Source organism: Naegleria fowleri, assembly GCF_008403515.1.
Source record: "Naegleria fowleri strain ATCC 30894 chromosome Unknown tig9, whole genome shotgun sequence".
NCBI lineage: Eukaryota > Heterolobosea > Eutetramitea > Acrasida > Naegleriidae > Naegleria > Naegleria fowleri.
This window is the reverse complement of record NW_025407941.1, coordinates 721,590-744,925: the sequence shown is the minus strand read 5'-3', so window position 1 is coordinate 744,925 and position 23,336 is coordinate 721,590. Positions and strand designations below refer to the sequence as shown.

General features: G+C 37.1%; 10 protein-coding genes across 10 annotated transcripts; 6 read left to right on the top strand and 4 right to left on the bottom strand.

The window, feature by feature from the left end:
* Positions 1-50: 50 nt before the first annotated feature.
* On the top strand, positions 51-3,526 carry FDP41_011547 (uncharacterized protein; the record flags this gene model as incomplete). Its single annotated transcript, XM_044701967.1, has 4 exons — positions 51-272; positions 345-1,228; positions 1,337-2,475; positions 2,541-3,526. The coding sequence occupies 4 exons, from the start codon at positions 51-53 to the stop codon at positions 3,524-3,526; spliced, it is 3,231 nt and encodes a 1,076-aa protein (XP_044567330.1).
* A 52-nt stretch (positions 3,527-3,578) lies between these two features.
* Positions 3,579-4,103, bottom strand: FDP41_011546 (uncharacterized protein; the record flags this gene model as incomplete). The annotated part of the gene is made up of 2 exons (XM_044701966.1): positions 3,579-3,708; positions 3,883-4,103. 2 exons carry the CDS (start codon positions 4,101-4,103, stop codon positions 3,579-3,581), a joined length of 351 nt encoding a protein of 116 aa, XP_044567329.1.
* Positions 4,104-4,234: 131 nt separating this feature from the next.
* Positions 4,235-5,674, bottom strand: FDP41_011545 (uncharacterized protein; the record flags this gene model as incomplete). Its single annotated transcript, XM_044701965.1, has 1 exon — positions 4,235-5,674. One exon carries the CDS (start codon positions 5,672-5,674, stop codon positions 4,235-4,237), a length of 1,440 nt encoding a protein of 479 aa, XP_044567328.1.
* Positions 5,675-6,289: 615 nt separating this feature from the next.
* Positions 6,290-8,420, top strand: FDP41_011544 (uncharacterized protein; the record flags this gene model as incomplete). Its single annotated transcript, XM_044701964.1, has 6 exons — positions 6,290-7,172; positions 7,268-7,446; positions 7,557-7,602; positions 7,660-7,953; positions 8,015-8,049; positions 8,136-8,420. 6 exons carry the CDS (start codon positions 6,290-6,292, stop codon positions 8,418-8,420), a joined length of 1,722 nt encoding a protein of 573 aa, XP_044567327.1.
* A 336-nt stretch (positions 8,421-8,756) lies between these two features.
* On the top strand, positions 8,757-13,103 carry FDP41_011543 (uncharacterized protein; the record flags this gene model as incomplete). The annotated part of the gene is made up of 1 exon (XM_044701963.1): positions 8,757-13,103. The coding sequence occupies one exon, from the start codon at positions 8,757-8,759 to the stop codon at positions 13,101-13,103; it is 4,347 nt and encodes a 1,448-aa protein (XP_044567326.1).
* A 157-nt stretch (positions 13,104-13,260) lies between these two features.
* On the top strand, positions 13,261-15,180 carry FDP41_011542 (uncharacterized protein; the record flags this gene model as incomplete). Its single annotated transcript, XM_044701962.1, has 1 exon — positions 13,261-15,180. The coding sequence occupies one exon, from the start codon at positions 13,261-13,263 to the stop codon at positions 15,178-15,180; it is 1,920 nt and encodes a 639-aa protein (XP_044567325.1).
* A 15-nt stretch (positions 15,181-15,195) lies between these two features.
* FDP41_011541 (uncharacterized protein) lies at positions 15,196-16,872 on the bottom strand (the record flags this gene model as incomplete). The annotated part of the gene is made up of 1 exon (XM_044701961.1): positions 15,196-16,872. One exon carries the CDS (start codon positions 16,870-16,872, stop codon positions 15,196-15,198), a length of 1,677 nt encoding a protein of 558 aa, XP_044567324.1.
* A 985-nt stretch (positions 16,873-17,857) lies between these two features.
* On the top strand, positions 17,858-18,970 carry FDP41_011540 (uncharacterized protein; the record flags this gene model as incomplete). Its single annotated transcript, XM_044701960.1, has 1 exon — positions 17,858-18,970. The coding sequence occupies one exon, from the start codon at positions 17,858-17,860 to the stop codon at positions 18,968-18,970; it is 1,113 nt and encodes a 370-aa protein (XP_044567323.1).
* A 432-nt stretch (positions 18,971-19,402) lies between these two features.
* FDP41_011539 (uncharacterized protein) lies at positions 19,403-22,100 on the bottom strand (the record flags this gene model as incomplete). Its single annotated transcript, XM_044701958.1, has 2 exons — positions 19,403-21,573; positions 21,854-22,100. The coding sequence occupies 2 exons, from the start codon at positions 22,098-22,100 to the stop codon at positions 19,403-19,405; spliced, it is 2,418 nt and encodes an 805-aa protein (XP_044567322.1).
* Positions 22,101-22,385: 285 nt separating this feature from the next.
* Positions 22,386-23,325, top strand: FDP41_011538 (uncharacterized protein; the record flags this gene model as incomplete). Its single annotated transcript, XM_044701957.1, has 2 exons — positions 22,386-22,388; positions 22,501-23,325. The coding sequence occupies 2 exons, from the start codon at positions 22,386-22,388 to the stop codon at positions 23,323-23,325; spliced, it is 828 nt and encodes a 275-aa protein (XP_044567321.1).
* Positions 23,326-23,336: the final 11 nt, after the last annotated feature.

Sequence of the window (23,336 nt, the reverse complement as noted above, 5' to 3'; positions counted from 1 at the left end):
AAAAAATTAACTAATCCGTCAGTCTCTCTAACACTTACTTTCGAAACCAAATGTTGAGTTTACGAGTACGCGAAAAACAACCTTCCTTTTCTTTTTCGAAAGTAGTATTTGGAAATTTTGAAGATGAAAGATGCACTCAATTCCGAATAGAATCAGAAATACTTAACGTGTGGATTAATCAGTTCATGAAAGGCCGAGTGTTCATCAAGGAATCCAATGATTTGGAATGCTATGTGGATTTGATTGATGATTATGGATATAAATTTTGGATGGTGAGTGTGATATGTATGAAAATTAAAATACCACAATCCTAATAATGATCACACACACACATCATTCAAAAGGACATCAAACGACAAAATATTAAGCAAATCGTTTATTACGAGTGCATGTCTTGCGTCATTATAGAGATGAAAACAGTTCCTTACATCTTTAGACAGAAAGTAGTGAGGAGTCGATGGTCTCAAGAACCCAAAACACGAATTGCCGCTCCAGACGATTCTGATCTCGATGAATCCTCATATGCTCAATGGGTTCGACAGTGGGAATGGTCTCGATGCATCATGTTGAGAAATATTTCAAATTGGAGTGATGTTGAAAGACAGTTAAAAACAAATCATCGATGTATCGTTCATTCACAATCGACGAGCATTGAGACAAGTCGTATTGAGAGACCTGTGTTTGAGATTAGTTTCTGTGAAATTCCCTTTAACACACAATATCTTTTGCTTTGCTTGAACACAAAAATTCCAGGTCTATTGTTGTCTATTTCCAGGATCATCCAAATTAGGAATCTTATTGTGAAATATATTAATCAAGACTATGCATTCGAATGGATTGATCAAGCTTTGAAAGATCTCTTGGATTATAACGACTTTTATCCAGTTGATTTTATTCAACTATTTGAAAAGGCAATTCAGAAACGAAAGCATTCAGTCGACACATCCTTTCTCGAAAAGGAAAGAAACGTATTCCAAATTCGAAGGATCATGATCACACCCACAGGAATTCGATTTTTCGACAAGACAATAGAAGGAGGAAATCGAGTACTTCGAAAATATAACTCTCATGAATTGGATCATTTTGTGAGAGTCACCTTTTGTGACGAAGATTTACGAACATTGAGTGCAGAAAAGTTCACTCATTTGCATCCCAGATTGAAATCCATCATGTCTGAAGGTTTTATGGTTGCGAGCAGACGTTATGTAGCTCTTGCTTATTCCAATAGGTATGTGAATGGATTGAACAATTGATTTTTTATTTGATTTTTATTTGAATTTCATGCATGCACAAATTCCATCCAACCTGCATAACCATTGACATTATATTGACACAGTCAACTTCGAGCACATAGTTGCTGGTTTCTCAATCCCACCAACAACACATTAACCGTTCACAACATTCTTGAAAGTTTGGGAGATTTTTCCTCCATTCCAACCATTGCCAAATACGCCTCAAGAATTGGTCTTTGCTTTTCTCACACCTATGAAGGCATTTCCAAAGATTATGATGTTGAAGAAGGAGTGATACGAGGAAAATGGGATTTCACAGATGGTGCTGGAAGACATTCTCTAAAATTTGCACATGAACTTGCAGAAAAGCTCTCTATTAGCTTTGGAGGTAAACCTTATGTTCCATCGGCTTTTCAATTTCGAATGGGAGGAGCGAAAGGGGTGACCGTACTCGATTCGCACTTGGATGAATTCACATCGAAGGATTTGCTTCTCACGAAAAGTCAAATTAAATTTGAAACAAAAGAAGAAGAGACACATTTTGAGATGATTACCTATTCCAAACGATTACGAGTGGCTTTGAATCGACAAGTGATTGCCTTATTATCTACCAATGGTGTCAAGGATGAAACATTTCTCAAACTTCTCTCAAAGGAACTTGATGATGTACGTGACGCAGTTCAAGACAAGACTAAAATGATGCGATTAGTGAGAAAAATTCAAGAGAATCCAATCGGAAGTAATGTTCAACGATTATTGAAATTGAAATCATTGGACACAAAGATGAAAGAACATGTGAAACATTTTGAAAAGGACAAACATCATTCATTTCAATACTTTTTCCAGATTGATCCATTCTATTGTTCAATTGTCAATGCCATGCTAAAGCTCAAATTAAGCGATTTGAAACATGCAAGAATTCCTGTGGATAAGGGTGCATTGTTGATGGGTCTTCCAGATTTTGCTGGAGTTCTTGAAGAAGATGAAGTATTTATTCAACTGTCAGCACTCGAACAAGATGAATTGTATGGAGAAGGTTCATTGGCACAAGGAGGAATTGTATCTGGACTTGTATGTGTCACGAGAAATCCATGTCTTCATCCAGGTGATATTCGCAAGCTGAAAGCCATTAAGGATCCGAACAAAATTCGTCACTTGTCACATTTGAAGGATGTCATTGTTTTTAGTCAAAAAGGAGAGCAACCACAAGCCAGCAAAATGTCAGGAGGTGATTACGATGGAGGTAGGTTGAGAACTTGTCCAATTCATTCTATTTTCTATTTTTGAACTATTTTCATTGACTCAAAGATTTATTTATGGTTTTATGGGATTCGCAATTACTGCAATTTGAGGAATATCCTCCAATGGATCATGTACCATTGACACCAAAAACGAAACCTGGAGGATGTAATTTCAGTGACATTGGCCAGTTCTTAACAGAGTATGTGGTGAATGATAATCTTGGCGTTGTTGCTTTTCTTCACTTGGAGCATTATGACCAATCTCCAGAAGGTGCCAAATGTCAAAAGTGTCTGGCATTAGCAGAACACCATAGCCATCAAGTGGATTATGCCAAAACAGGTGAACGAAAGGCACTACCAGCTGACTTGTTATCCAATAAGAGACCTCACTACATGCCACCAGCATTTGCAAAAGAAAAGTATAAATCCACAAAGGTTCTTGGGAAAATATATGACGAAGTGGAGCATGTGGAAAAACAAGTGAAAAAACTTGAAAAATTGAGACCAAAAGAAATATCAGAACATGCATGTCCCACACTTTCATCAAAGTTGTGTCCTTATTTTGAGATTTTAGACAAGATTATTGTCGAGTACAAGCCATTGAAGCAATTGTTTAATTATTCCAAAGATGTCATTGAGGATGAACACATGGTGGACGAAGATATTCACAAATGCTTTGAACAGATACTTGTTCTCTATGAAGAGTACAAGAAAGACCTCAAAAAACTTCTTCATGATTACGAGGTGGATTCAGAGGCGATCTTACTTTCTGGCTTTTTTGATGCTCGTCGATTGGAAACCAAATGTGGAAAAAGCTACTTCAAGCTCAAAATGGAAATTAATAGGCTCACTGAAACATTTACCAAGTACTTTCGCGAAAAGAGTGAAAAATTGATTAGTGAACACGAGTCTGAGCAACTCTCTAAACAAGACATTGCCACCATGTTTTACATTGCAGTTCGAAATGACAACAAAATGCACATGAAAATCAAGAAAATGTTTGGCTATTCGTTTTATTATCTAGTTATTGATATGATTATAGAGAAAAATTAATTTTCAAAATTTAACTGAAATAATTATTAACAATGATATTAAAATTGACTGTTTAATCTGATAATCCTCTTCTAAATGTCAAAACTTCAAACATCATCTTCCAATCACCCATAAAGCTCCATAAAGGATAAGTGAACGTGGCAGGTTTGTTTTTCTCAAAGATAAAGTGGCCAATCCAAGCACTTTAAAGGTGATCAAGTTCATCATCACAAATAGATCACAAGCAGATTTTTCAATAAATTCACACAACGTGGACAATGAATAAATAATTATAAAACAAAATATTATTGACAATAAATGAAACAATAATAGTGATGATGATAACTATGAATTCAAAAAAACGTCCGATCACTTACAATCCATAACCAATAACCAAACCAGCTGGAAGGAGCCAATACTTTTTCGTGGAAAAGCAATATCCCCACATACATGCTCCTCCTAAGGTACCGATCACATGCAGCAATCTACAAATTGGATTCTGATGTTGTGAAAGATAGAATGGATAAAACTCGCTAAAAGACTTGTATCTGTATGTACTGGTTGTGGTTGTAGTGGCAGCAGCATTCGTTGGAGACATTTTTTTGTGAAAGGTTCGACAGAGCGATTTCCCATTTTAGAACAATGCTGAAGAGGAGTGCGACTTGTGAAAATGTTCCGTCCGTCCTTAGTGAAATCAACAAGAACATTCGAGCACGTGCAATCACACACTTATAACCCACTGCTATTCGTGGTGGCTGGGTTTATTGATGTTGCATCAGTAGAGCTCAAAATCTGTTGTCCACCATTGGTTTGAGTGTTGCTGAGCACAAAATCATGTGAAGCAAATGTATCTAGTGTGATTAGATTTTGTAAGGCCAATTCGGATGCTCTCTTACTTGCATCTTGACCTAATTGTTTCTTAATATTCACAATTGCTTCTAATTTCTTGTTAAATTCGAGCAAGTTTTGGGAGGGTTGAGTGGAGGCCACAGGGACTGTGTAGGATGATGCTTGTTGTGCTTCTTCAGAGGATGTTGACTTTTGTGGCTTCTTGGGACGTCTTGTCTTTTTCTTGGAAGGAGACACTACTGCAGTGGTAGATGTGGCATCCCCTGCTGCATGAGAAGCTTCAGCACTGCTTGTGGCTGTTGTTGATGCCTCCAATGCTGAGGAGCTCACATTGTCAGCTTCATTTTCCATATCGGATTTACGTTTTCTTTTTGATGGCTTTGGTTTTGTTGGTTGTAAAGTTTCTGTTTGATTCTCATTGGTTGGTTTTCTTGCAAAAACATTAAATGGAGGAGCAATTAAAGAAAAAAGAGGGGTCTCTAAATTTGCAGGATTAAAGTAGTGAATAATAAATCCAAAGTGACCTTTTTCGTGATGGTAACTGACGTCTGTGAATTGTACTTTCATTTGGCCTTTAACAACATCTTCGGAGGAAGATGATGTTTCTTTTGTTTTCTTTCCATTGGATCCAGCTAATTTAGTGAGAGCTGTTTCCATGGTTCCCATCAAGCAGAGCTTGCTTGAATTTTTGGAATTCTTTAACTCTTCTCTGGTAGCTGGATTAATGACATGAATTTTCGAAACAATAAGTGGATATTTTTCCACGAGACTCTTTCCTGAAATTTCATGCATGATCACATATTTGTGTGAACTGTACAATTTTTCTGGAACATAATTTCTGGCTTCTTCTCCTCTAATTTTCATGGTCACCCTTACAACAACATCATTTAGAGGTTCCGCATTTGGAGGCATTTCAAATATCCAATATCTTCCCTGTTGATTATTAGGAACTTCCTCCATAGGACAAGCAGTTCTCTGGTTGGGAAGTAAAGCTCGATTATGAGAAAGAGAAGATTCTTGATTCTCATTAGAGAGAGTATCTTCTTCTGGTGACGATTCATCGTCTTGTTGTTCTTGGTTCTTTTTCTTTTTTGTTTTAGAAGTTCGACGTGTTGATGTGGATGATGCTGATGAAGAGGCTCGTTTTCTTCTTGCTGACTCATTGGTGGAAGTACTGTTCGAAGATGTTTCTGGAGTAGTTGCTGATGATGAATGTGTTAAGCCATGAGTATCATGGAAAACACCACCAGAATCAAGAATGGCAGAGCCCTCATCTAACATAATCGATGTAGAATTATTGTTGTGATCTTCAGTAGCCATGAGCGTTGAAAATATTAATAACTAAATAATAACTTTCCAGCAGAGAAGTTTGAAAAATAATTTAAATAAATGATGATGGTACGATAAATTTAGTGCAACTCTTTTTTCAATATCCGCAACTTTCACAATTCCGAAAATCATCAACAGATTTTCTAGAGTCCGTTGATGATGAATCAATCCAACTCGTAGTATTTACAATGAACACGATCACTCAACCACCTAGTTTCCTAGTTTCTTGATGATTCCTCCACAACGTTCAGCTTGGATTTGCCGAAAATATTTTTTCGTTTGTTGTTGATGGATCGCAATGTGAAGTGGCCACTATTATTAGGTTTGGTGTTTGTCGTCGACTATTTTTTTTTGAAAATTCAAAATTAGAAACAACACAAATATGTTGACTTTGCACTTGCTTGGAGTCACGACACTCCTGCTCGTGCTTGCAATTTTTTGAACCATTTAATTTCCTTATCGCTCCTGATTGACTCTTTCAAGTTCGAACGCACAGATAATCTTTCTCTCAACCCCTCAAATAATTGCAATGCAACCTTCATCATTGCTTTCCATTCGCGTAAATGGAGTTGATAATGATGATTACAAACAAGGACTTTAAAAAAAATGTTTTTGAAGAGAAAAGCCTCATGCCACTTTCTGTGGATGGCCATCGTGATGATGATGGCAATTTTTATGGGTATCGTTTGTTCCGAGAGGGTTGCATCAGCACCAACGACAAATACATTCAAGATTTGGCCTCTTCCAGAGCAGTATTCGACTGGATCAGTTATTGGAATTATTCCTAACTGGAAGAGTTTTAACATTGTGTTTCAGGAGAATCCACTGAGTCAAGGAGATTACGACATTATTTCTGATGCTTTGACTCGGTATGGATCAATGATTTTCTTCTCTGAGAATGTAGACTCCTCGTCGAATTGTCCTGACTCGTTCAACCATACCACTGTTTATTGTTTAACTAGAGCTGTTTTAACTGTCAATAACCCAAGCAAGGAAATGATCCCAGAGCCTTATCTTGGAATGGACGAGAGCTATATGATTAATATCGATCCTTCTCAAGGTCAAGCCCAATTAACAGCAAACACTGTGTGGGGTGCATTGCGTGCTTTAGAATCGTTTTCACAATTAATCACACCTGTGGATAATTTGAATGGCATTAGCTTTGGAAAGAAGTATTATACCTTTGGAGAATTATTACCAATTGTTGTGAAAGATTCACCTCGATTTCAATGGAGAGGATTTCTTGTTGACACTGCACGTCACTATTATTCTGTAAAGAAACTCTTGCAAATAATTGATTCTCTTGCCTACATTAAGATGAATGTATTCCATTGGCATATTGTTGATGCTCAAAGCTTCCCCTTAGTGGTCAATGGCTATCCAAATTTAAGTGGAAAGGGAGCATATCAAAAACAAGCAATTTATTCTGGCGAAGATATTCTTGCAATCATTGAGTATGGACGAAGAAGAGGTGTTCGAGTCGTTCCAGGTAAGTAGAATTGCTTGTAATATTACCACAATGAAGTATATGTGTACATATTTTATCTCTACGCGTCTCTGACATGCAATCTCGCACCCAAACAGAAATTGACGTGCCAGGTCATGCAGGAAGTTGGGGATTTGGCTATCCAGAAATTACAGCTAATTGTCCAAGTTATGCACACAACATTAATAATATCCCTCTCAACGTTGCAAATCCAAAGACTTATGATGTTTTAGCTGCTGTCATCAAGCAACTTACTCTCAGTGGATTTACGGACAAGGTATGTCGAAGTCCTTAATCTAGTGAAAATTTTCACAATCATATCACAATAATTTTTTCCAAATGGTTGACTAAATTGTTGAATTGTTATTCGTGCCAATCAACTTGAAGTATTATCATTTTGGAGGAGACGAACTAGTGATGGGATGCTGGCTTGGTAAGTTAATTTAATTGTTGATCTTATGGAAGCTGTAACTTTTTTCAAACAAAACAGAGGATCCAACTATTAGAAACTTTATGAAGCAAAAAGGATTTACCCAACCTGTTCAATTACTCTTTTATTTTGAAGATATTTTGAGGACTATTTATTTGCCATTGAACAAGACCATGATATGTTGGGAAGAGCTTGCCTTAGAATATGGTTATTCGGTTCCAAAAGATACAATTGTTCATGTTTGGAAAGAACGAAAAACCTTGCTAGATGTTGTTCAAATGGGATATCAAACCTTGTTGAGCGGAGGGTGGTATCTCGATCAACAAATTCCAAATCGTAATCAAACATTTTATGGTACGTGGTTGATAAGGATATTCATCAATTCAAAACAACTGTTTAATTTGTAAACAAACAGAATGGGTGGATACTTGGATTAATTTCTACCTAAATGTAAGTACAGTAGTGATACATTTTCAACAATGAGATATGATATTGGCTCACGGAACTTTTATTCTTCAATAACCTTCGAATGTTAGGATCCAACCGAGGGTTTCGGTATGCCAGAATCTCAAAAGAAGCTTGTACTTGGAGGAGAGGGAGCCATGTGGAGTGAACAAGTGGACGATGCCAATTTTGACTCTCGTGTCTTTCCTCGTACTCTTGCAATTGCTGAACGATTATGGAGCCCAAGCTCTGTCACTGACATTACTAGCGCAAGAATTAGAATGGAGTATGCCCGTTGTAATGTAATGGTTCGAAGAGGGGTTGCTTGTGGACCAGTCATGCCTGGCTATTGTCAAGCTACCTATGATAATTTTTAAGGCAAATGTCTCAGTACCTTATTCGAATGACATTAAATTATTATTGCTCGAGTTGTCGACTTGTTTTCCGTGTGCCTATGGCGAAGTGTACATAGCATTGTAGTTTATCTCTCATCTCGCACATGAGCGCGCATGCAAACGACAATTTCAATCACAGAAACCTCTGAACCAAACTTGCCATTCACAAAATAGGTCTGATAGTTTCAACGTGTGTTCGAGCTTATGTGTTGAGCTGCAATACATGAGTTGAAAGTGTACTTACAGGCGTTTTCCTTCTTCACTAATTTTTCGTGATGTCGACAGCAAACAATAGTATTTTTAGATAGTTATGAAAAAATGTCAAACCAGAAAGCGGTTGGAAGAGGAAACCTTCCTTCTTCAACACCGACTGCTTCTGTTCCGTACAACAACAACAACAATACTAGCAACACCTCATCATCCTTTGCTGGAAACATGATGAACAATGCAAATACAATGCAGCCACAATCCGATCGGTACATTCCAAGTACCAGTAGCAGTAATCATCAGTTTCATTATAATAATAGTAATAGTAGTAATTTCCTTTACCAACACAACGTTGCTTCTGCTCCTCCTGCTAATCTCATGCAAACATCTTCCAACTCCTCCTTTTCTTCACTTTCAAGTAATAGTCATTTGTATCCATCTGTACCCTCTTCAGCGACTGTAAATATGAACGCATCTTCCTCATTGTATCCCACGCTTCCAAAACCGCAACCTGCATCCTCACTGTATTCGAGAATACCAACCGATCAGAATGTAATTAATCAGCAATTATATAACGTTCCTTCTCAAAAACAGTCAAAACATCCTTCGTCTCTACCAATTGGGAATTCTTCTAGTAATAGCAATAGTAGCAATTTTAATAATAACTATAATAGTTCGAATCAAAAGAAAAAGAAGAAACATCAACAACAGGAATCTTCAGCAAAAATTATCTATGACTCGTCTGCGCAACTGATTTCAGGAATTTCAAATTATGTGAAAAGTATTCCATGGAGTAATTTGGCAAAGCAATTCAATGAAAATATTTTGCAGCCTTATGTTTCTTCGATCGGAAATGGAATTGCTTCGATCTCAAACAGCGATATACACACCACTCCATCTGCAAATGGTATCTTGACTCCTTACTTTTCAAATTTAGGTGAACTTATATCATGCGAGCTAATGTTCTTGCCTGTGGTTATTGAACAGAAAGAATCCGCAATGGAAACAACAGATGAAAGATTATTCATGGTATTGGCATTCTCGAATGGATTTCAAATTTTTGATGTTCATGAGCCAAATAATGTAAGAGAAATTATTACAAAAACCTGTGACGATTGGGTAACCGCCATCTCATATCCTCAAGCTGATGAAAACACATTTTCCAATGCTGTTGTTGAGAATGAGAAATTTGAGCATGCACAGATCGAACCAACAACACTGGCCACCCAATTGCACAACATATCAGAAGAAAGTAGCTCAGTTCATGAGGAAAATGACAACATTCAATCTACAGTAGAAAAGTTGGTGAGTTCCAATGAGGAGGATACCAATCATGAATCTTCTTCATTCGATTTGGACTATGTAAAAACTGAAAATCATTCTAAAAATGTAAATAAGAAGCAATCCTTCGACATGGATGAATGGTATGAACAACTTGCAAATAGATATGAAAACGAAGATAATCACCTTCTCGAAAGTAGAAATGCAACTCTTCCGCAGACGGAACCTTCCACTTTATACAACCCCACAACATTGCCAACCACGTTGCCTCCACCAGAGCTAATTCTTGAAGATCATAATTTGCCAATCCCTATGCCTCACCTTGTCAGTGAGCCTGTGCTTACATATCCTCCCGTTCAAGTTCCTCCATCAAAAGGTCCTGTTAAAATGGTCATGCTACTCACCAAGCCCTCTAAAAAGGCCATCAAAAGATCTGAAAAAAGAGCAAAACTTTCAAATAATAATGCATCGTGGCTAAGCTATTATCCAATGGTGTCCCTAGTTGTGGAGTCAGAACCAAATACTGTTCATTTTTACTCACTCAAGTACAATTGCTTCCTAGATGATCATGTCACAATTACGTGCAGAAATGAGAATTCTGAACAACCACCTATCATATTCCAAATGTTGCCTTCTGAAGAAGCCTTTATTATAACAGACTCATCCGGTCAAATATTTTTCTATGATCCATGTACATTTGAACTTGTTTCGCAAGGTATTTGCTTTCCTTCAATTACTTGTCTGCAGCCTGCAAGTAAAAGACAAGCTACAGCGGAGAGTGAGTCAAAGAAAAAGAAGAAGACTCAACAAAGCAACAAAGCCTTTGGACAATTATATGGAGGAGTTATTGCAGTCCGCAAGAGATTTGTTGCTTTTGCCAGTAACACAGAAGTGTTGAATCCTGTCTTGGATTTCACAACCAAGGTAAATTCTACCTTTACTGAAAAATCATGGGAAGTAGCAAAAAAAGCTGCTACAGGAATTTACAAACTGGGAGATTACGGATTTAAAAAGGCATCCAAATACTGGTTCGAAGGTAACAACGGAAAGAAAAAACATAACTCTGATGGCTCTGATTCTGATAGCAACGATAGCTCATCAAAGGATAGCACAGATGAGGATGAGGAAGAAAATGAGGATGAGGAAGAAGTTTCACTCAGCACCCTTTGGAGTGGAGATTTACCTCCAGAATTGGCTGGATATGAGAGAACTGTAGGAACTGTTGAAATTCGTGACCTTAAAACAAATAAGGTTTTACTTCACTTTAGAGCTCACAACGAGCCAATCGCTGCCATGGCGTTTGATAGAACAGGTACTCTTCTTTGCACTGCACCATTGTCAGGAAAGTATTTGAATGTCTTCCAAATTTTGCCTGACAGTGGTGGAGACATGCTGGCTGGTGAGAAAAACATCAAACTTCTTTACAGGCTTTATCGTGGATTTACAACCGCTCATATACAAGATATACATTTCAGCGTGAACAGCAAATGGGTAGCTGCATGTTCAGCAAGAGGAACGATTCATATCTATGCTATTAATCCCACAGGTGGACCTGTCGATCCAAGATTTCATTTCAATGGAGAACAATATATTCAATCAGGTAGTCCGAGCGAAGGCATTATTTTGAACGTTGTTGCAAGAATTCACGATCCAACTTCAGGAGCAAGGAAGAACTTATTGGGAAAAAGCTTTATTCATACACGCTCCGTCTTTCAAATTTACACCCTCTCAGAATTTAAAATATTCAATAGACTGAGTACAAATGATGATACCTCCGAAATCTATTATGACCATCAGAATATCAATAACGAGAATATTTTAGTGACTTTGAATAGTGGAATTTTGAGTTACTATGTGCTGAAGCCACAATTAAAGAAAAAAGAAAAGGCCACAGACAATCTCAGCAAAACTACTATTGGAACTGCCTCTTCTGGCGTTTCTGTGGTGTCACATGTAGATAGAACTCAGATATCAGCCGAAGATTTTGAACTTAATCTCTCAGTTGAATTACTAGCACGGTTTGACATCTTTCTTCCTGACACAGATTCAAATGATTCGCAAGACTCTCCGACCTCCGTGCCAAATTTCATACGAAATCAATTTAACTCCAAAAGAAATCAACAACAAAGCATTTCATGGGCTTCCTTGTATGGCAAATTTTCAGACAAAGTCGAACCAACTCATGTTTCTAGGTTTGTCGACGAGAAACAAGACACTCTTTCAAAATGGATATCCAACGTGGAGCTCGAAACATATGCACAGCCATTAAATCCTCTATGGGCCACAGGACATTTCAAGTTTCGAACAATCAAGACAAATATACCTAACAGAATCGATAACAAAGAAAGTTCTACTTTTGACATTACTGAAAATGGATATAATCAAATTAATGATATCAGTAAGAGTTTAATGATCAAAGTGTCCAATCCAATTCCAATCCACAAGTTTGATAACGAAGCTGAAATTAACATTCCAAAGCAAGAGATTATTGATTCCAAAACAATTTTGAAGGCCATTTCTACTCCCATGTCTGCTACTCCTGTTGAATCAACACAAGCTAATGTAACCCAAGCAACTGCGAATGCTATGACTTTGAAGAAAAGCAACTCTCCAAAGATTTCACCAAGAAGGTCACCAAATATTTCGAATTTAGATGAAAGACATGTTTCTATTGCAAACGACATTGAAAGCGAAGAAGAGGTCGAAGAAGTTTCTTCACAGGAAGAGGAGACAGTGGAAAGCCCTCCTAAAAACAATTCTTTTCCAACATCGAGCATATTTGGATTGAGCAACATTGTTCCACCAAGTCAAGCTACAACACAACCCCTCCGTAGTAATAAGGATTTGAGAGAAGACAATTTATTATACTTCTCTCATATGGATAACTATTTTGATAATGCCAAAAACAAAACGCCTCCAACTGTTCCTCAAAGCTCGGGCACAACACGTGGCAACAACAACGAGAATCAACCACTGACCGAGAACTTTAGTCTTTCATCCTCCATTCATCAAGATTATTTTCACGATGAAGAGGAACCTAAACGAAAAAGTTCTGAACTCGAGCTTCGAAAACAATTTCTCCAAAATATTAATCTGAGGGAATCTATCAATGTGAACCACCTTCAAGACTCTGAAGAAGAGGAAGAAGAAGTGGATGATTACTTTCGTCAAATGTAATGACATGATTTAATTTTAACAGGTTGACATTTTAATAAAGCTCTTTTACACATGATACTTCAACCAATACTTGTTCGATCATTCGCAGACATTCAAAGTGTTCCCTTCTCGATTAATTGATTCAAAATCGTTGCAGAAAAGGATTGACTTCAAAAAAATGCGTTCACTGCTCAAAGGAAAAGCCACTCAAGCTGCAACCATGGAATTTCTAGCCAAGAAATTCACTCCGATGGAAGGCTGGAGGCTTACATCATCCGATAAATCAGTAGAGGAAATAATTAAACATCAAAACAATCACAAGCTTCCTTTTTATTTTTCAAAATTAGGTTTTGGTGGTCATTATTTAAATTTAAATCATCCCGAAGGTGATAGTGTTGTTCAAGATCAACAATTTGCCATTCAAAAGGCCATCCAAGGAGGAGTTAATTTAATTGATAGCAGTGCTGATTATGGAACAAGTCAACAAATGATTGGAATGGTGCTTAATGGAATGTGTGCTCATCATCATCCAGTTCATCATACTCATCACCATCACGGTCACCACACTACTGAAAATGACACAAAAATATATAGAGAAGAATTAGTGTTAATGAGTAAGGTTGGTCCTTTAGATAATTATATCGACGAGAGAAATCATTCGGTGTTGTCTCGTCTTGCAAATGAGTGTCAAGTCCAAGATTTAGACAAACGAATTACAAAATTAGCAGATAATTTACATCACTATTCTCTCGACCCTCTCATTATTTCCCATGAAATAACAAGATGTTTACAAGAATATCAAGTAGAAACTCTAGACGTTTTAGTTTTAAATCAGCCTGAAAAGCTTTTACAAGCCATGCTATTGCAAAATACTGATGGTAATGAATTTGCTGTATATGAAGAATTTTATCACAAACTTGAAAAAACATTTAAATGGTTAGAACATGAAGTAGAACGCGGACGAATTCAGGCATATGGTATTGCCTCCAAAGCAGTTACTCGAGTTCCAAATGTTGGAGTCCTCTCAATTGATCTGGAAAAATGTCTAAAAATTGCAGAGAAGGCTCACGGCGGATTGAATCACAACTTTAAGGTAGTTCAAGTTCCATATAACCTTCACGAGAATAGTGTTCACACAGAAAAGATTTTCTATGATCAGCAATCAAACTCTTATGTCAATTTTCTTTCTTTTGCCAAAACTTATAACCTGGCTACAATGGGTTTTAGACCTCTTACGACACAACTTGATGCTTATTTGATATTTCGATTTGCTGATTACAAATTTGACAAAAACAAGAATGACCATATGGAAAAACTTGTCAAAGAATATCAAGAAACAGCAAATGAAATTGCCTATACTGAACTTAACACTCCATGGTACAATGTCAACCTATTAGATGACTCTGTGGTTCTGTCCAAAGAAGTACAATCAAGCACTCGACCAGAATTTTCCATGGAAAATATTCTCAAAATACGACCATCCATTTCTTGGGGTCACATCATCATGACCAATTATGACCAATTGGAATCCTACTTCACATTTAAAAAGGTGTTACAAAATAGAATTAGACCAGAACAGAAATATATTTTTGCCAAACTTTCTGAGCTATCAGCAAAGGTCAATGAAAATGATTACAATGCAGTTGGCATGAAAAAAGAAGGAACAGATGCCAATCAGCTCAACAACTTCAAAACCCAATGTAATAGATGGCTCTCTCACTATCAACGTCTTTGCAACAAGTTTTATCAACTTTATTCTGATTTACTCTCCATCAAGCACCAACATCAGTGCGAAGATTTACATGCCAAGATTTCAAAAGTGTCGAATGAAGATTTGAATCAATACACAACGCTGGCTCAGAAAAGTATTCGTTGCCTCGTTGACACTCCCAATTTGGACACTGTGCTGGTTGGAATGCACAGGACAAAATATGTGGATGATCTTCTTTTTAACTCTGCAAATAGTGAATATTCTCTGCTTCAATCTCGACCACCTGAAAAGCAGCAAATTTCTGACTCTGTCATCCGAGAAGTGAAAGTGAATAACTTTAGACTTATTGTGGATGGAGAAACAACACCACATTTACGTTCTCAATAAACTGTTGTCCTATGGTTAGTACCAAGGTTTTATCTCTGCCTTTTTCTTTTCAGTCGTGCCAATCCCAATTCGAATCGAGTCACTGAGACCCGTGTGGTTAGGCAATACCTTTGAATTTTCCTTCATGTGTTTGAACGACTTTGGTGCCCTATGTCTTTCTTCGTGAGAGGTGGTGTTCTTTGGAGATTTTGGTTTTTCAAGAGGGAGGACTTTCTTTGCCGAGTTGGGTCGGGAGGGTAGCTTTGAGGGTGTGTTTGAGGTTAGTGTTTTTCTGGTGGTTGGAGAAGGTGTGACATCTGGTTGTTTTTGTTTTTGTGTTGGAGTCTTAACTTCTGTTGTTTTGTTATCTTGCTGGGAAATATGTTTGACCTGAAGTGCTATTTCAACGTTCTTCTTTTGAGGCAGGATTGGCGTCTCCGTACTCCCAATTTTTCCTCGTCTGGGAGAAAGAAATTGAGAGGTAAGAACATCTTGCTCCTTATCAGAGTCTGAGTCGCTTGGTATGAGATTCTCTGCTGGCGGTTCGCTTAAAAAAGAAATTTGCTCAGTTGCTGCAAACAGTGGATTGTCCTCAAATATCATGCTTTCGAACAATTGGGAGTTCAAATCTGCAAGACCTTGTCCCTGATGATTGTTCTCTGTAAGAGAGGATGTCACTGACCAATAACCAGAATGATCCCTTGACTCGACTATTTGTTGATCATTTTGCTTTTGGTTATGGAGCTTGTCTGTGTATACATTGGCGTTTTCCATGACATTTGGTGCATCAAGTGGTGATGTTGATGGTGAGGAACTTGTTTCATCACTACTTTCTAAAATAAGCGGTTTCACTTTCTTTCCTTGCATCTGATGCTGAACACTTTTTTGCAGTTTCACAATTGGACTTAGAAAGCATCCAGATTCCAACATGAAAATTTCTTTTTCAATTTTTTGAATGTCAACCCTCAATACGTTCTGTTGAGAAGGATTTTTCTCATTTTCCAATTTTGATTTGAGATGTTCAAGAATTTTCTGCAATGCCGCGAGCTCCATATTATCATTGACAGGTTCTGAACGATTATTTTTCACTGGTGTTGTTGGAACTTGCAATAAATTTGATGTGTTTGTTGAAGACGGACAATGAAAAAACAAGAGTGGTGACTGAGAGGGTTGTTCGTTACAAGGGTTGTGATTGAGATTTTGATGATTGTTCTTGTCCACTGTCCTCTTTGGCGGTGCTGATGAAATTACCTTCAAAAGGGGCTCTAAGAAGGAAGAATGAATCTGTTCAAGAGCTTTGAGCCTTTCAACAGCTAAAATATTCAATCGTTGTTGAAGTTTCTTTGGATCCATGTACTCACTAATGTCTGACAATAGAGAAGAGTTGTTTCGTCCTTCAGTCTTTTCTTGACCCGAAGAGGATATTACCTGTTCAAAATCAATGAAGGCTTGTTCAAGAACTTGTTCACTTCTTTTCAAAGAGTTTTCGATTGTTTCATGTAAATCACAGGCAATTTCAACCATCCGACAAAGATAGCTCCGAGTGAGGTAGATGGAATCGGGAAAGTTATTTTCTTGATGAAATTTTGGAAGAAGAGAACCCCAACTCCGATGATGATCGCTTTCCAGGGGCGAAGAGTGCTCGAATGTATTCTGTTGTGGAGAATGTTGTTGAAAATTTGATGCATTTAATTCATGTTGTAATGAAAACATTTTTTTGGCGGGTAGTTCACTTGTATTGCCCGCTTCCCAAATATATTTTTCATTTCGTTCCAAATATTAGTAACTTGACGATACTTCAAATCTTGGTTTCTCTGTTTTGTCTCATTCCATCCTCGTAATACGCTTATTTCAATGAATCCATCATTGCTTGGAAGAATTCAATATTGTTGAAAAATTTGGTGACTATTTAAGAAACTTTTTATTTTGGCGCCCTTAGAAAAAAAAATTATCAAGTACCTAAAACGTTCGAAGAAATCTTTCTGGAAGGTTATTTGGAACAGAACCCCAACAGCCCTACTACCATCATCATCCTTCTCGGAATTTGGTTCCTCCCAAGAAGTATTATCAAAACTCAATGCTATGTATGACATTCTTGGTATTACAATCGATGATGATCCCAGAATAGAACACGAAACCTCTCTTTTATGTTACTATTTGCTAGAATTTGCTTTTGCAAAAGATGAAGCAACAATGATGGCAGCGTGTGAGAAGCTTGTAAACATGTTGAAACTAACAGGAAAGTTTCGGGCTGGTGTTCTTTTTTCTTGCTTGTTGCCGTTGATCTTCCGAGAGTCGATATTACCATCATTTTGTTCTGAAGCCTCGGAGTTGCAACAAAGTTATTTAGATCATTTATTGAACATGGTTTCTCTGTTTCCAAACAGCTGCATCAACTCGTAAGTGGATTTTTGTAATTTCATGTCATCCAGAGTCAACGTTATTTAAGAAATGTTGACATTTCACAAAATTCAAATAAATCCAATTTTGCAATTTATTTGACGATAAATCAGAGTTTCATTCTCTTTTTGAATTTTTCATTCGTCCTGATCGAACGGTTTCTTTTGATTGGATAGTTAACAACACTACTTTCAAGAACATTAAATATATTTGTGAAAATGCAACAAATGGTGATAATTCAATACATAAGGATTTTTTGAAAATTGTTACCTTAATGAGACAAGTACACTCACAGAAAATGGATTTTTGTTTCAGAGATCAAGAAGAGGATTTTCACAAGAGTATTCACATCTATGGTTTATTGGTGAACAAAGATAAGATTCTTGTTTTGTCATTGAGATGTGAAGGAAAAAAAAGAAAATATTTACTTAACAAAATTGGTTCTTTTTGTATCGCACTAAGTGAGGACAAGAGCTCAAAAATATCTCTTTGCACGTTCATACTTGAAACAGCAGCTGAATCTATGAATGAAAAAGAACTTAAAGTGGAAGAGTATTTGCTTCGAAGAAAGTCAAGAACAAATATATCTTACACTCCACTGAAAAACATCTCGAGCAATTTATTGGATATTAAAGATACCTTAAAAATACAGATGAATGGGAATAACTATCTATCGCTTCAGATCACTGAAATTATCGATGACTGCCCCAAAAAACCAGTTTATGAGGCCATTGTTTCAAATATTGATCAAGCTCCAAAACTTGTGGTCAAGTTGAACAGAGATAACGACATGATTCTTCATCCAGAAGGTTCTATATTTTTGAAATATATGCACACCTATATTGTTGGAAAACCCAAATGCCGTTTGCCTTTTGTTGAAGTTGCTTTGAAGGGTATTCCTTTAAACAAATTTAACATGGAACAACCTTCCATGAAGGTAATACTAATTAAAGGGTTGCTTAAAGAGTTAATGGAGACTCACGATCAGTATATGATTCACAATGATGTTAAACCACAAAATATTGTAGTTATCAATGAATGTACTCCAAAACTAATTGATTGGGAATTGTGTGAGATTTTTTACAGCTACGACACAGAAAATGAGTTATGTATTGGATTCCATGAGTTGCCTTTGGAATCAATATACGGTACAGACAAATATAATGCTCCAGAGAAATCCTTAGACAAACTAATCTCACCAAAGACTGACATTTATTCTTTGGGACTTGTAATCGTTGAAATGGTATTAGGAAAAGAATTGAGCGAAGAGGATAGGAAATTATGTACATCACATTCAAAGGAATTTTGGAACTCTTTTTTTGAAAAGTCCTGCAATCATATCAGAGACAAATTATTTAATGCTTTACAACTCATGTTAAATGCGAAAAAGAAAAGATCGACCGTCTGCTGAAAACTGTTTGAAATTGCTTGGTTTTTCCTGTGAAGGTAGAGATATTATTGATCATTTCAAACCACTGGAGAAATATTTTACAAAGATTATTTTACAACATTCAACAATTCAACCATGCCCACTGTTTGGAATTTCTACAAAAAAAGAACGAACCAACAAAAGATCGAACCATGTTTTATGTGATGGTTTTGAGTTACTTCCTGCGCAAATTAAGTAAAACGCAAGAAATGCCTGTGTGTGAACCAATAACCAATCTCATTATAATATCAGCCAAAGGAGGACAATACCGACCTTAATGTTGTGAACTTTAGCTGCGTCACTTGATAGTGGTATTTCATTCCTTAATTGACCAAGGAGTTCTAAAAATTTCGAGTATGAGAAAATTTTAATGAAAAAAACTGCAAGTGTTCTTGGAACGTTCTTATATTACGTTTATATGTTAACACCTTCAAGCTTGGGATTTGTCTTCTTGAGTGTTTTCATGTAGTCGAGAGTGTTTTTGTAGAAAACTTTGATAGGAGCAGCTCTGGTTGCTTCGCTGGTATGATCATTACTTGACATGCTGCCAAATGATTCTTCTTCAGCGCCTCCAATGTTGGAATTGATCAATTCAATTAAACCATTCAAGTAATCAACAGTTACCTTCTCGTTATCGCTACAAAATTGATGCAGGTATGTGTTTAAAATTTCTACAAAGAGTGGAATTTGTTGATCTGCCATGCATGAATTCACAATTTTCAATGACCATTTCATACACTCAAGAGCCTTGTCGCTGTTTTGTAATTTTTCATTGTGTGTCATGGGCCAGAATAAATGGCTGCATAAAAAGGCAGCCTTGCATTGATCTGGTTTACGTAACAGTTTCGACGAGTATTGACAGGTCTTTGTGGAAAGAGTGTCGTAATTCTCCTCTCCAACGTTCTTCATTTGTCTCAACGAGTTGACAATTAAAATAAAGTATTCCAATTGGCTCTTGCTATCTTGTTCCTCATAAAGCATAAATGCTTGTGAAAGCAACTCATACACGAGTGTTTCGAGATTGCATTGATCAGCACAGATGGCGCTTTGAAGATATAACCTAAGAGCCATGTCAGATTGCTGATGCGCGAGAACATCTAAAATTTCAATGATATATTGGAAAACCTTTTCTTCCTTCACAATCTTTTGTTCTCTTTCTGGATGATTTCTAATTTTCTTTGCCAATTGTAAGTATGCAAATACCAAAGGAGATAAGGTAAATAATATTCTCTTTGGGCCTCCTTGGCCAAAGTGCTTTCTTGCTGTAGAATAAACTCTGAAAAGTGTATCTGTATCTTCGTTGTACAAGAGATGAACAAGACGAGCAACAAGATTTTGATCGTCCTCAAACTCTTCCTCCTCAATGTCGCTCATATTGTCCTCATCTTTCAGTAGAGGTCTAATGAGCTCGAACAATTTGGCCACTTGTTCAGGAGTGGAAATCTTGTGTCTATGTTTGAGGGCAGATCCACACAATTCAATAGCTATTTCTCTTCTATCATCGAATGATAACAATGACAAAATGTCACCATAATGATCTAAATTTAAGATTGTTAATACATTTCTGTATGATTCAATTGCAACAAGAAGAAGCCTCTTAATCAATTTGACCAAAACATTGGATGAATGGATGTCACCTACTGACTTCAATTTGCCATGACAAAATGTTACAATATCATTGACGTAAGTGATCTTCTCTGGATACGATTGGAGAGCAAGATTCATTAAGGAAATTTGAACAGATAAAATATCACTAATTTCCATTCGTTCAGAAGAGATTTTAGCAATATAAACCAAGAAAATGTCAATAATATTTTGGACTCCTGATTCAGTATTATCTCGATGAGGAATATTTTCAGGAAATTGTCTAGCATAATTTGCGAGACGGTCCATAAGAGCAATATAAATTGTTTTAAGGTCCACGTCAGATTGTAATTCTTGACAAGCTGAAAGTATTAAATTAAGAGTCTCAAGATGGAACTCATCAGGAAATACTTGAATAAGGCACTCCATGAGATATTGTTGAGCCATTTGGTCATTAGATTTGATAATAATGTTTAAAACCTTTGGTAACACATCATTTTTGTAAATATCTAACTTGATTCCGTCCAATTGACTCAATCGCACAAGATTAAAACCAATCAAAATTCTAAGTTCCATTCTTTCTTTTTCTCTCTTACTTCTTTCTTTTACAGGCCCTTCATTCTTCAAACGACTGAAAAGAAAGACCATTTCATGAAAATTCTGGAGTACATATGCAATAGAATCATGAACAGTTCCACCAATACCTTCATAGTCACCTCCAGTATCTGGAAGTTTATCCTTGGTAATTTGGCTTAGATAATTTCTCAAGAAGAGTCCACGAGTGGGATGTTGAACACCTTTACACATCTCAACAAGATCTTTGAGAATATCTTTAGCAGGGGCTTGCTTTGACTTGATGTATATTGCTCCGATAGTGGCCATGAGATATAATCTAGGAACAATGCTTGGTGTGTGTTGAACACGTTCATAGAGTTCTTGCATGTTTTCCTCACCTCGGAAAAAGGCTGACAAACGAGCAAGATGATCAAACACTTGCATATCTGTTCACGGAGCAATAGTGAAGACAGTTCAACAGTGTGAGAATAGGATGTTTTACACAAGTGTCCATTGTAATGTGAGAAGTGAGATTGGAGAGAAAGAATATGTGTCAATGATACAATTGTTTTTGAAGAATATGAGAGATGGTGGCGATGATTGAGTTGTTGAATAAGATTATAATTGTAAAGTCCACAATTTGTTTTTCAAATTTCAAAAATAATAAAAATCTTTCTGATTAACAACCAATCGACGGAACCAATTTAAAACTGTAGTGATACCTACACAAAATATAATAATTCTTGGGAGTGAGATGTGATGTTCTTAACTCACTCAACATTTTTGAGGCATGATCCAAAGCGTCATCAAGATTATTCTTGTCCAAACATCTGATCATGCGATGAGCCTCGGCATCAACAACATCTTTGGCTTGGTTCAGATATTGTGTTTGCCTCTCCTGTGGAGTCATGTTTTGGGTGCCTTGGGCAATGTATTCCTCTTCATCGTCATCGGCAACGTGATAGTTCGACATTTTTTAATCTGATGATGGATCAGCTTTTGATTTTTCTTCATCAAGACCTTGTCTTCAAGGTACGAACCAAGGTTTGAAGTCTGTTTTTAACAATGTACACATACAACAATAGCAACATGAAAAAGGTTGAGTTCGAAGACTCAAACAAGATCACAGGGGATACAAGTTGAGTCTTCAGCAATGGCTTCGATCTCTGAAAATTCGCTCGTTGTAAACAATTACTATCGGTTGACCAACTTTTTATTAAAATTTGTTGAAAAAAAATACGTCGAAACTAGTCACAAAATGGTATGTATACCGCTGTGGAATTGAAAATGGTTCGCTCATCGAAATTCTCACTGAACGCAATAACTTGATTATCTTCTATTGTGTTTGATGTTGTTCAATATGAATATTATAGGCCAGAGGACCAAGAAAGCATTTGAAGAGAGTTGCTGCTCCAAGACACTGGATGATGGCAAAGATGGGAGGTGTCTATGCACCAAAGCCAAAGCCAGGAGCTCACCCAAGCAGAGAAAGCTTGCCACTCTTGTTGTTGTTGAGAAACAGACTCAAGTATGCCACTACTGCCAAGGAAGCTAACGTCATCTTGAAGCAAAGATTGGTCAAGGTTGATGGTTTGGTTAGAGCTGATAAGGGATACCCAGCTGGTTTCAACGATGTCATTACCATTGAAAAGACCAACGAAAACTTCAGACTTTTGTTCGATACCAAGGGTCGTTTCGTTATTCACCCAATCTCTGATAGAGAAGCCAACTATAAACTCTGCAAGGTCACCAAGAGAGGAACTGCAACCCAAGGTGTTCCATACGTCCAAACCAATGATGGTAGAGTCATTAGATTCCCAGATCCAGCCATTAAGGTCAATGATACTGTCAAGGTCGATATTACAACTGGTAAGATCACCAAGTTCGTCAGCTTCGCTGCTGGTAACTTGTGCATGATCACTGGTGGTCACAACAAGGGACGTATTGGTGAAATCATCAGCAGAGAGCTCCACCCTGGTAGCTTCGAAATTGTCCACGTTAAGGATATTGCCGGAAACAACTTCACCACCCGTGCCAACAACGTCTTCGTTCTCGGACAAGGTCACACTTCCATGATCACTCTTCCAAAGGGCAAGGGTCTCAAGTTGAACGTTATTGAAGATAGAAAGAGACAATTGAAATTGGTCAAGAAGTCCAAGAAGGCTGGTCTTAAGAAGAAGAAGTCAGAGACTAAGTAAATAACAAAGTA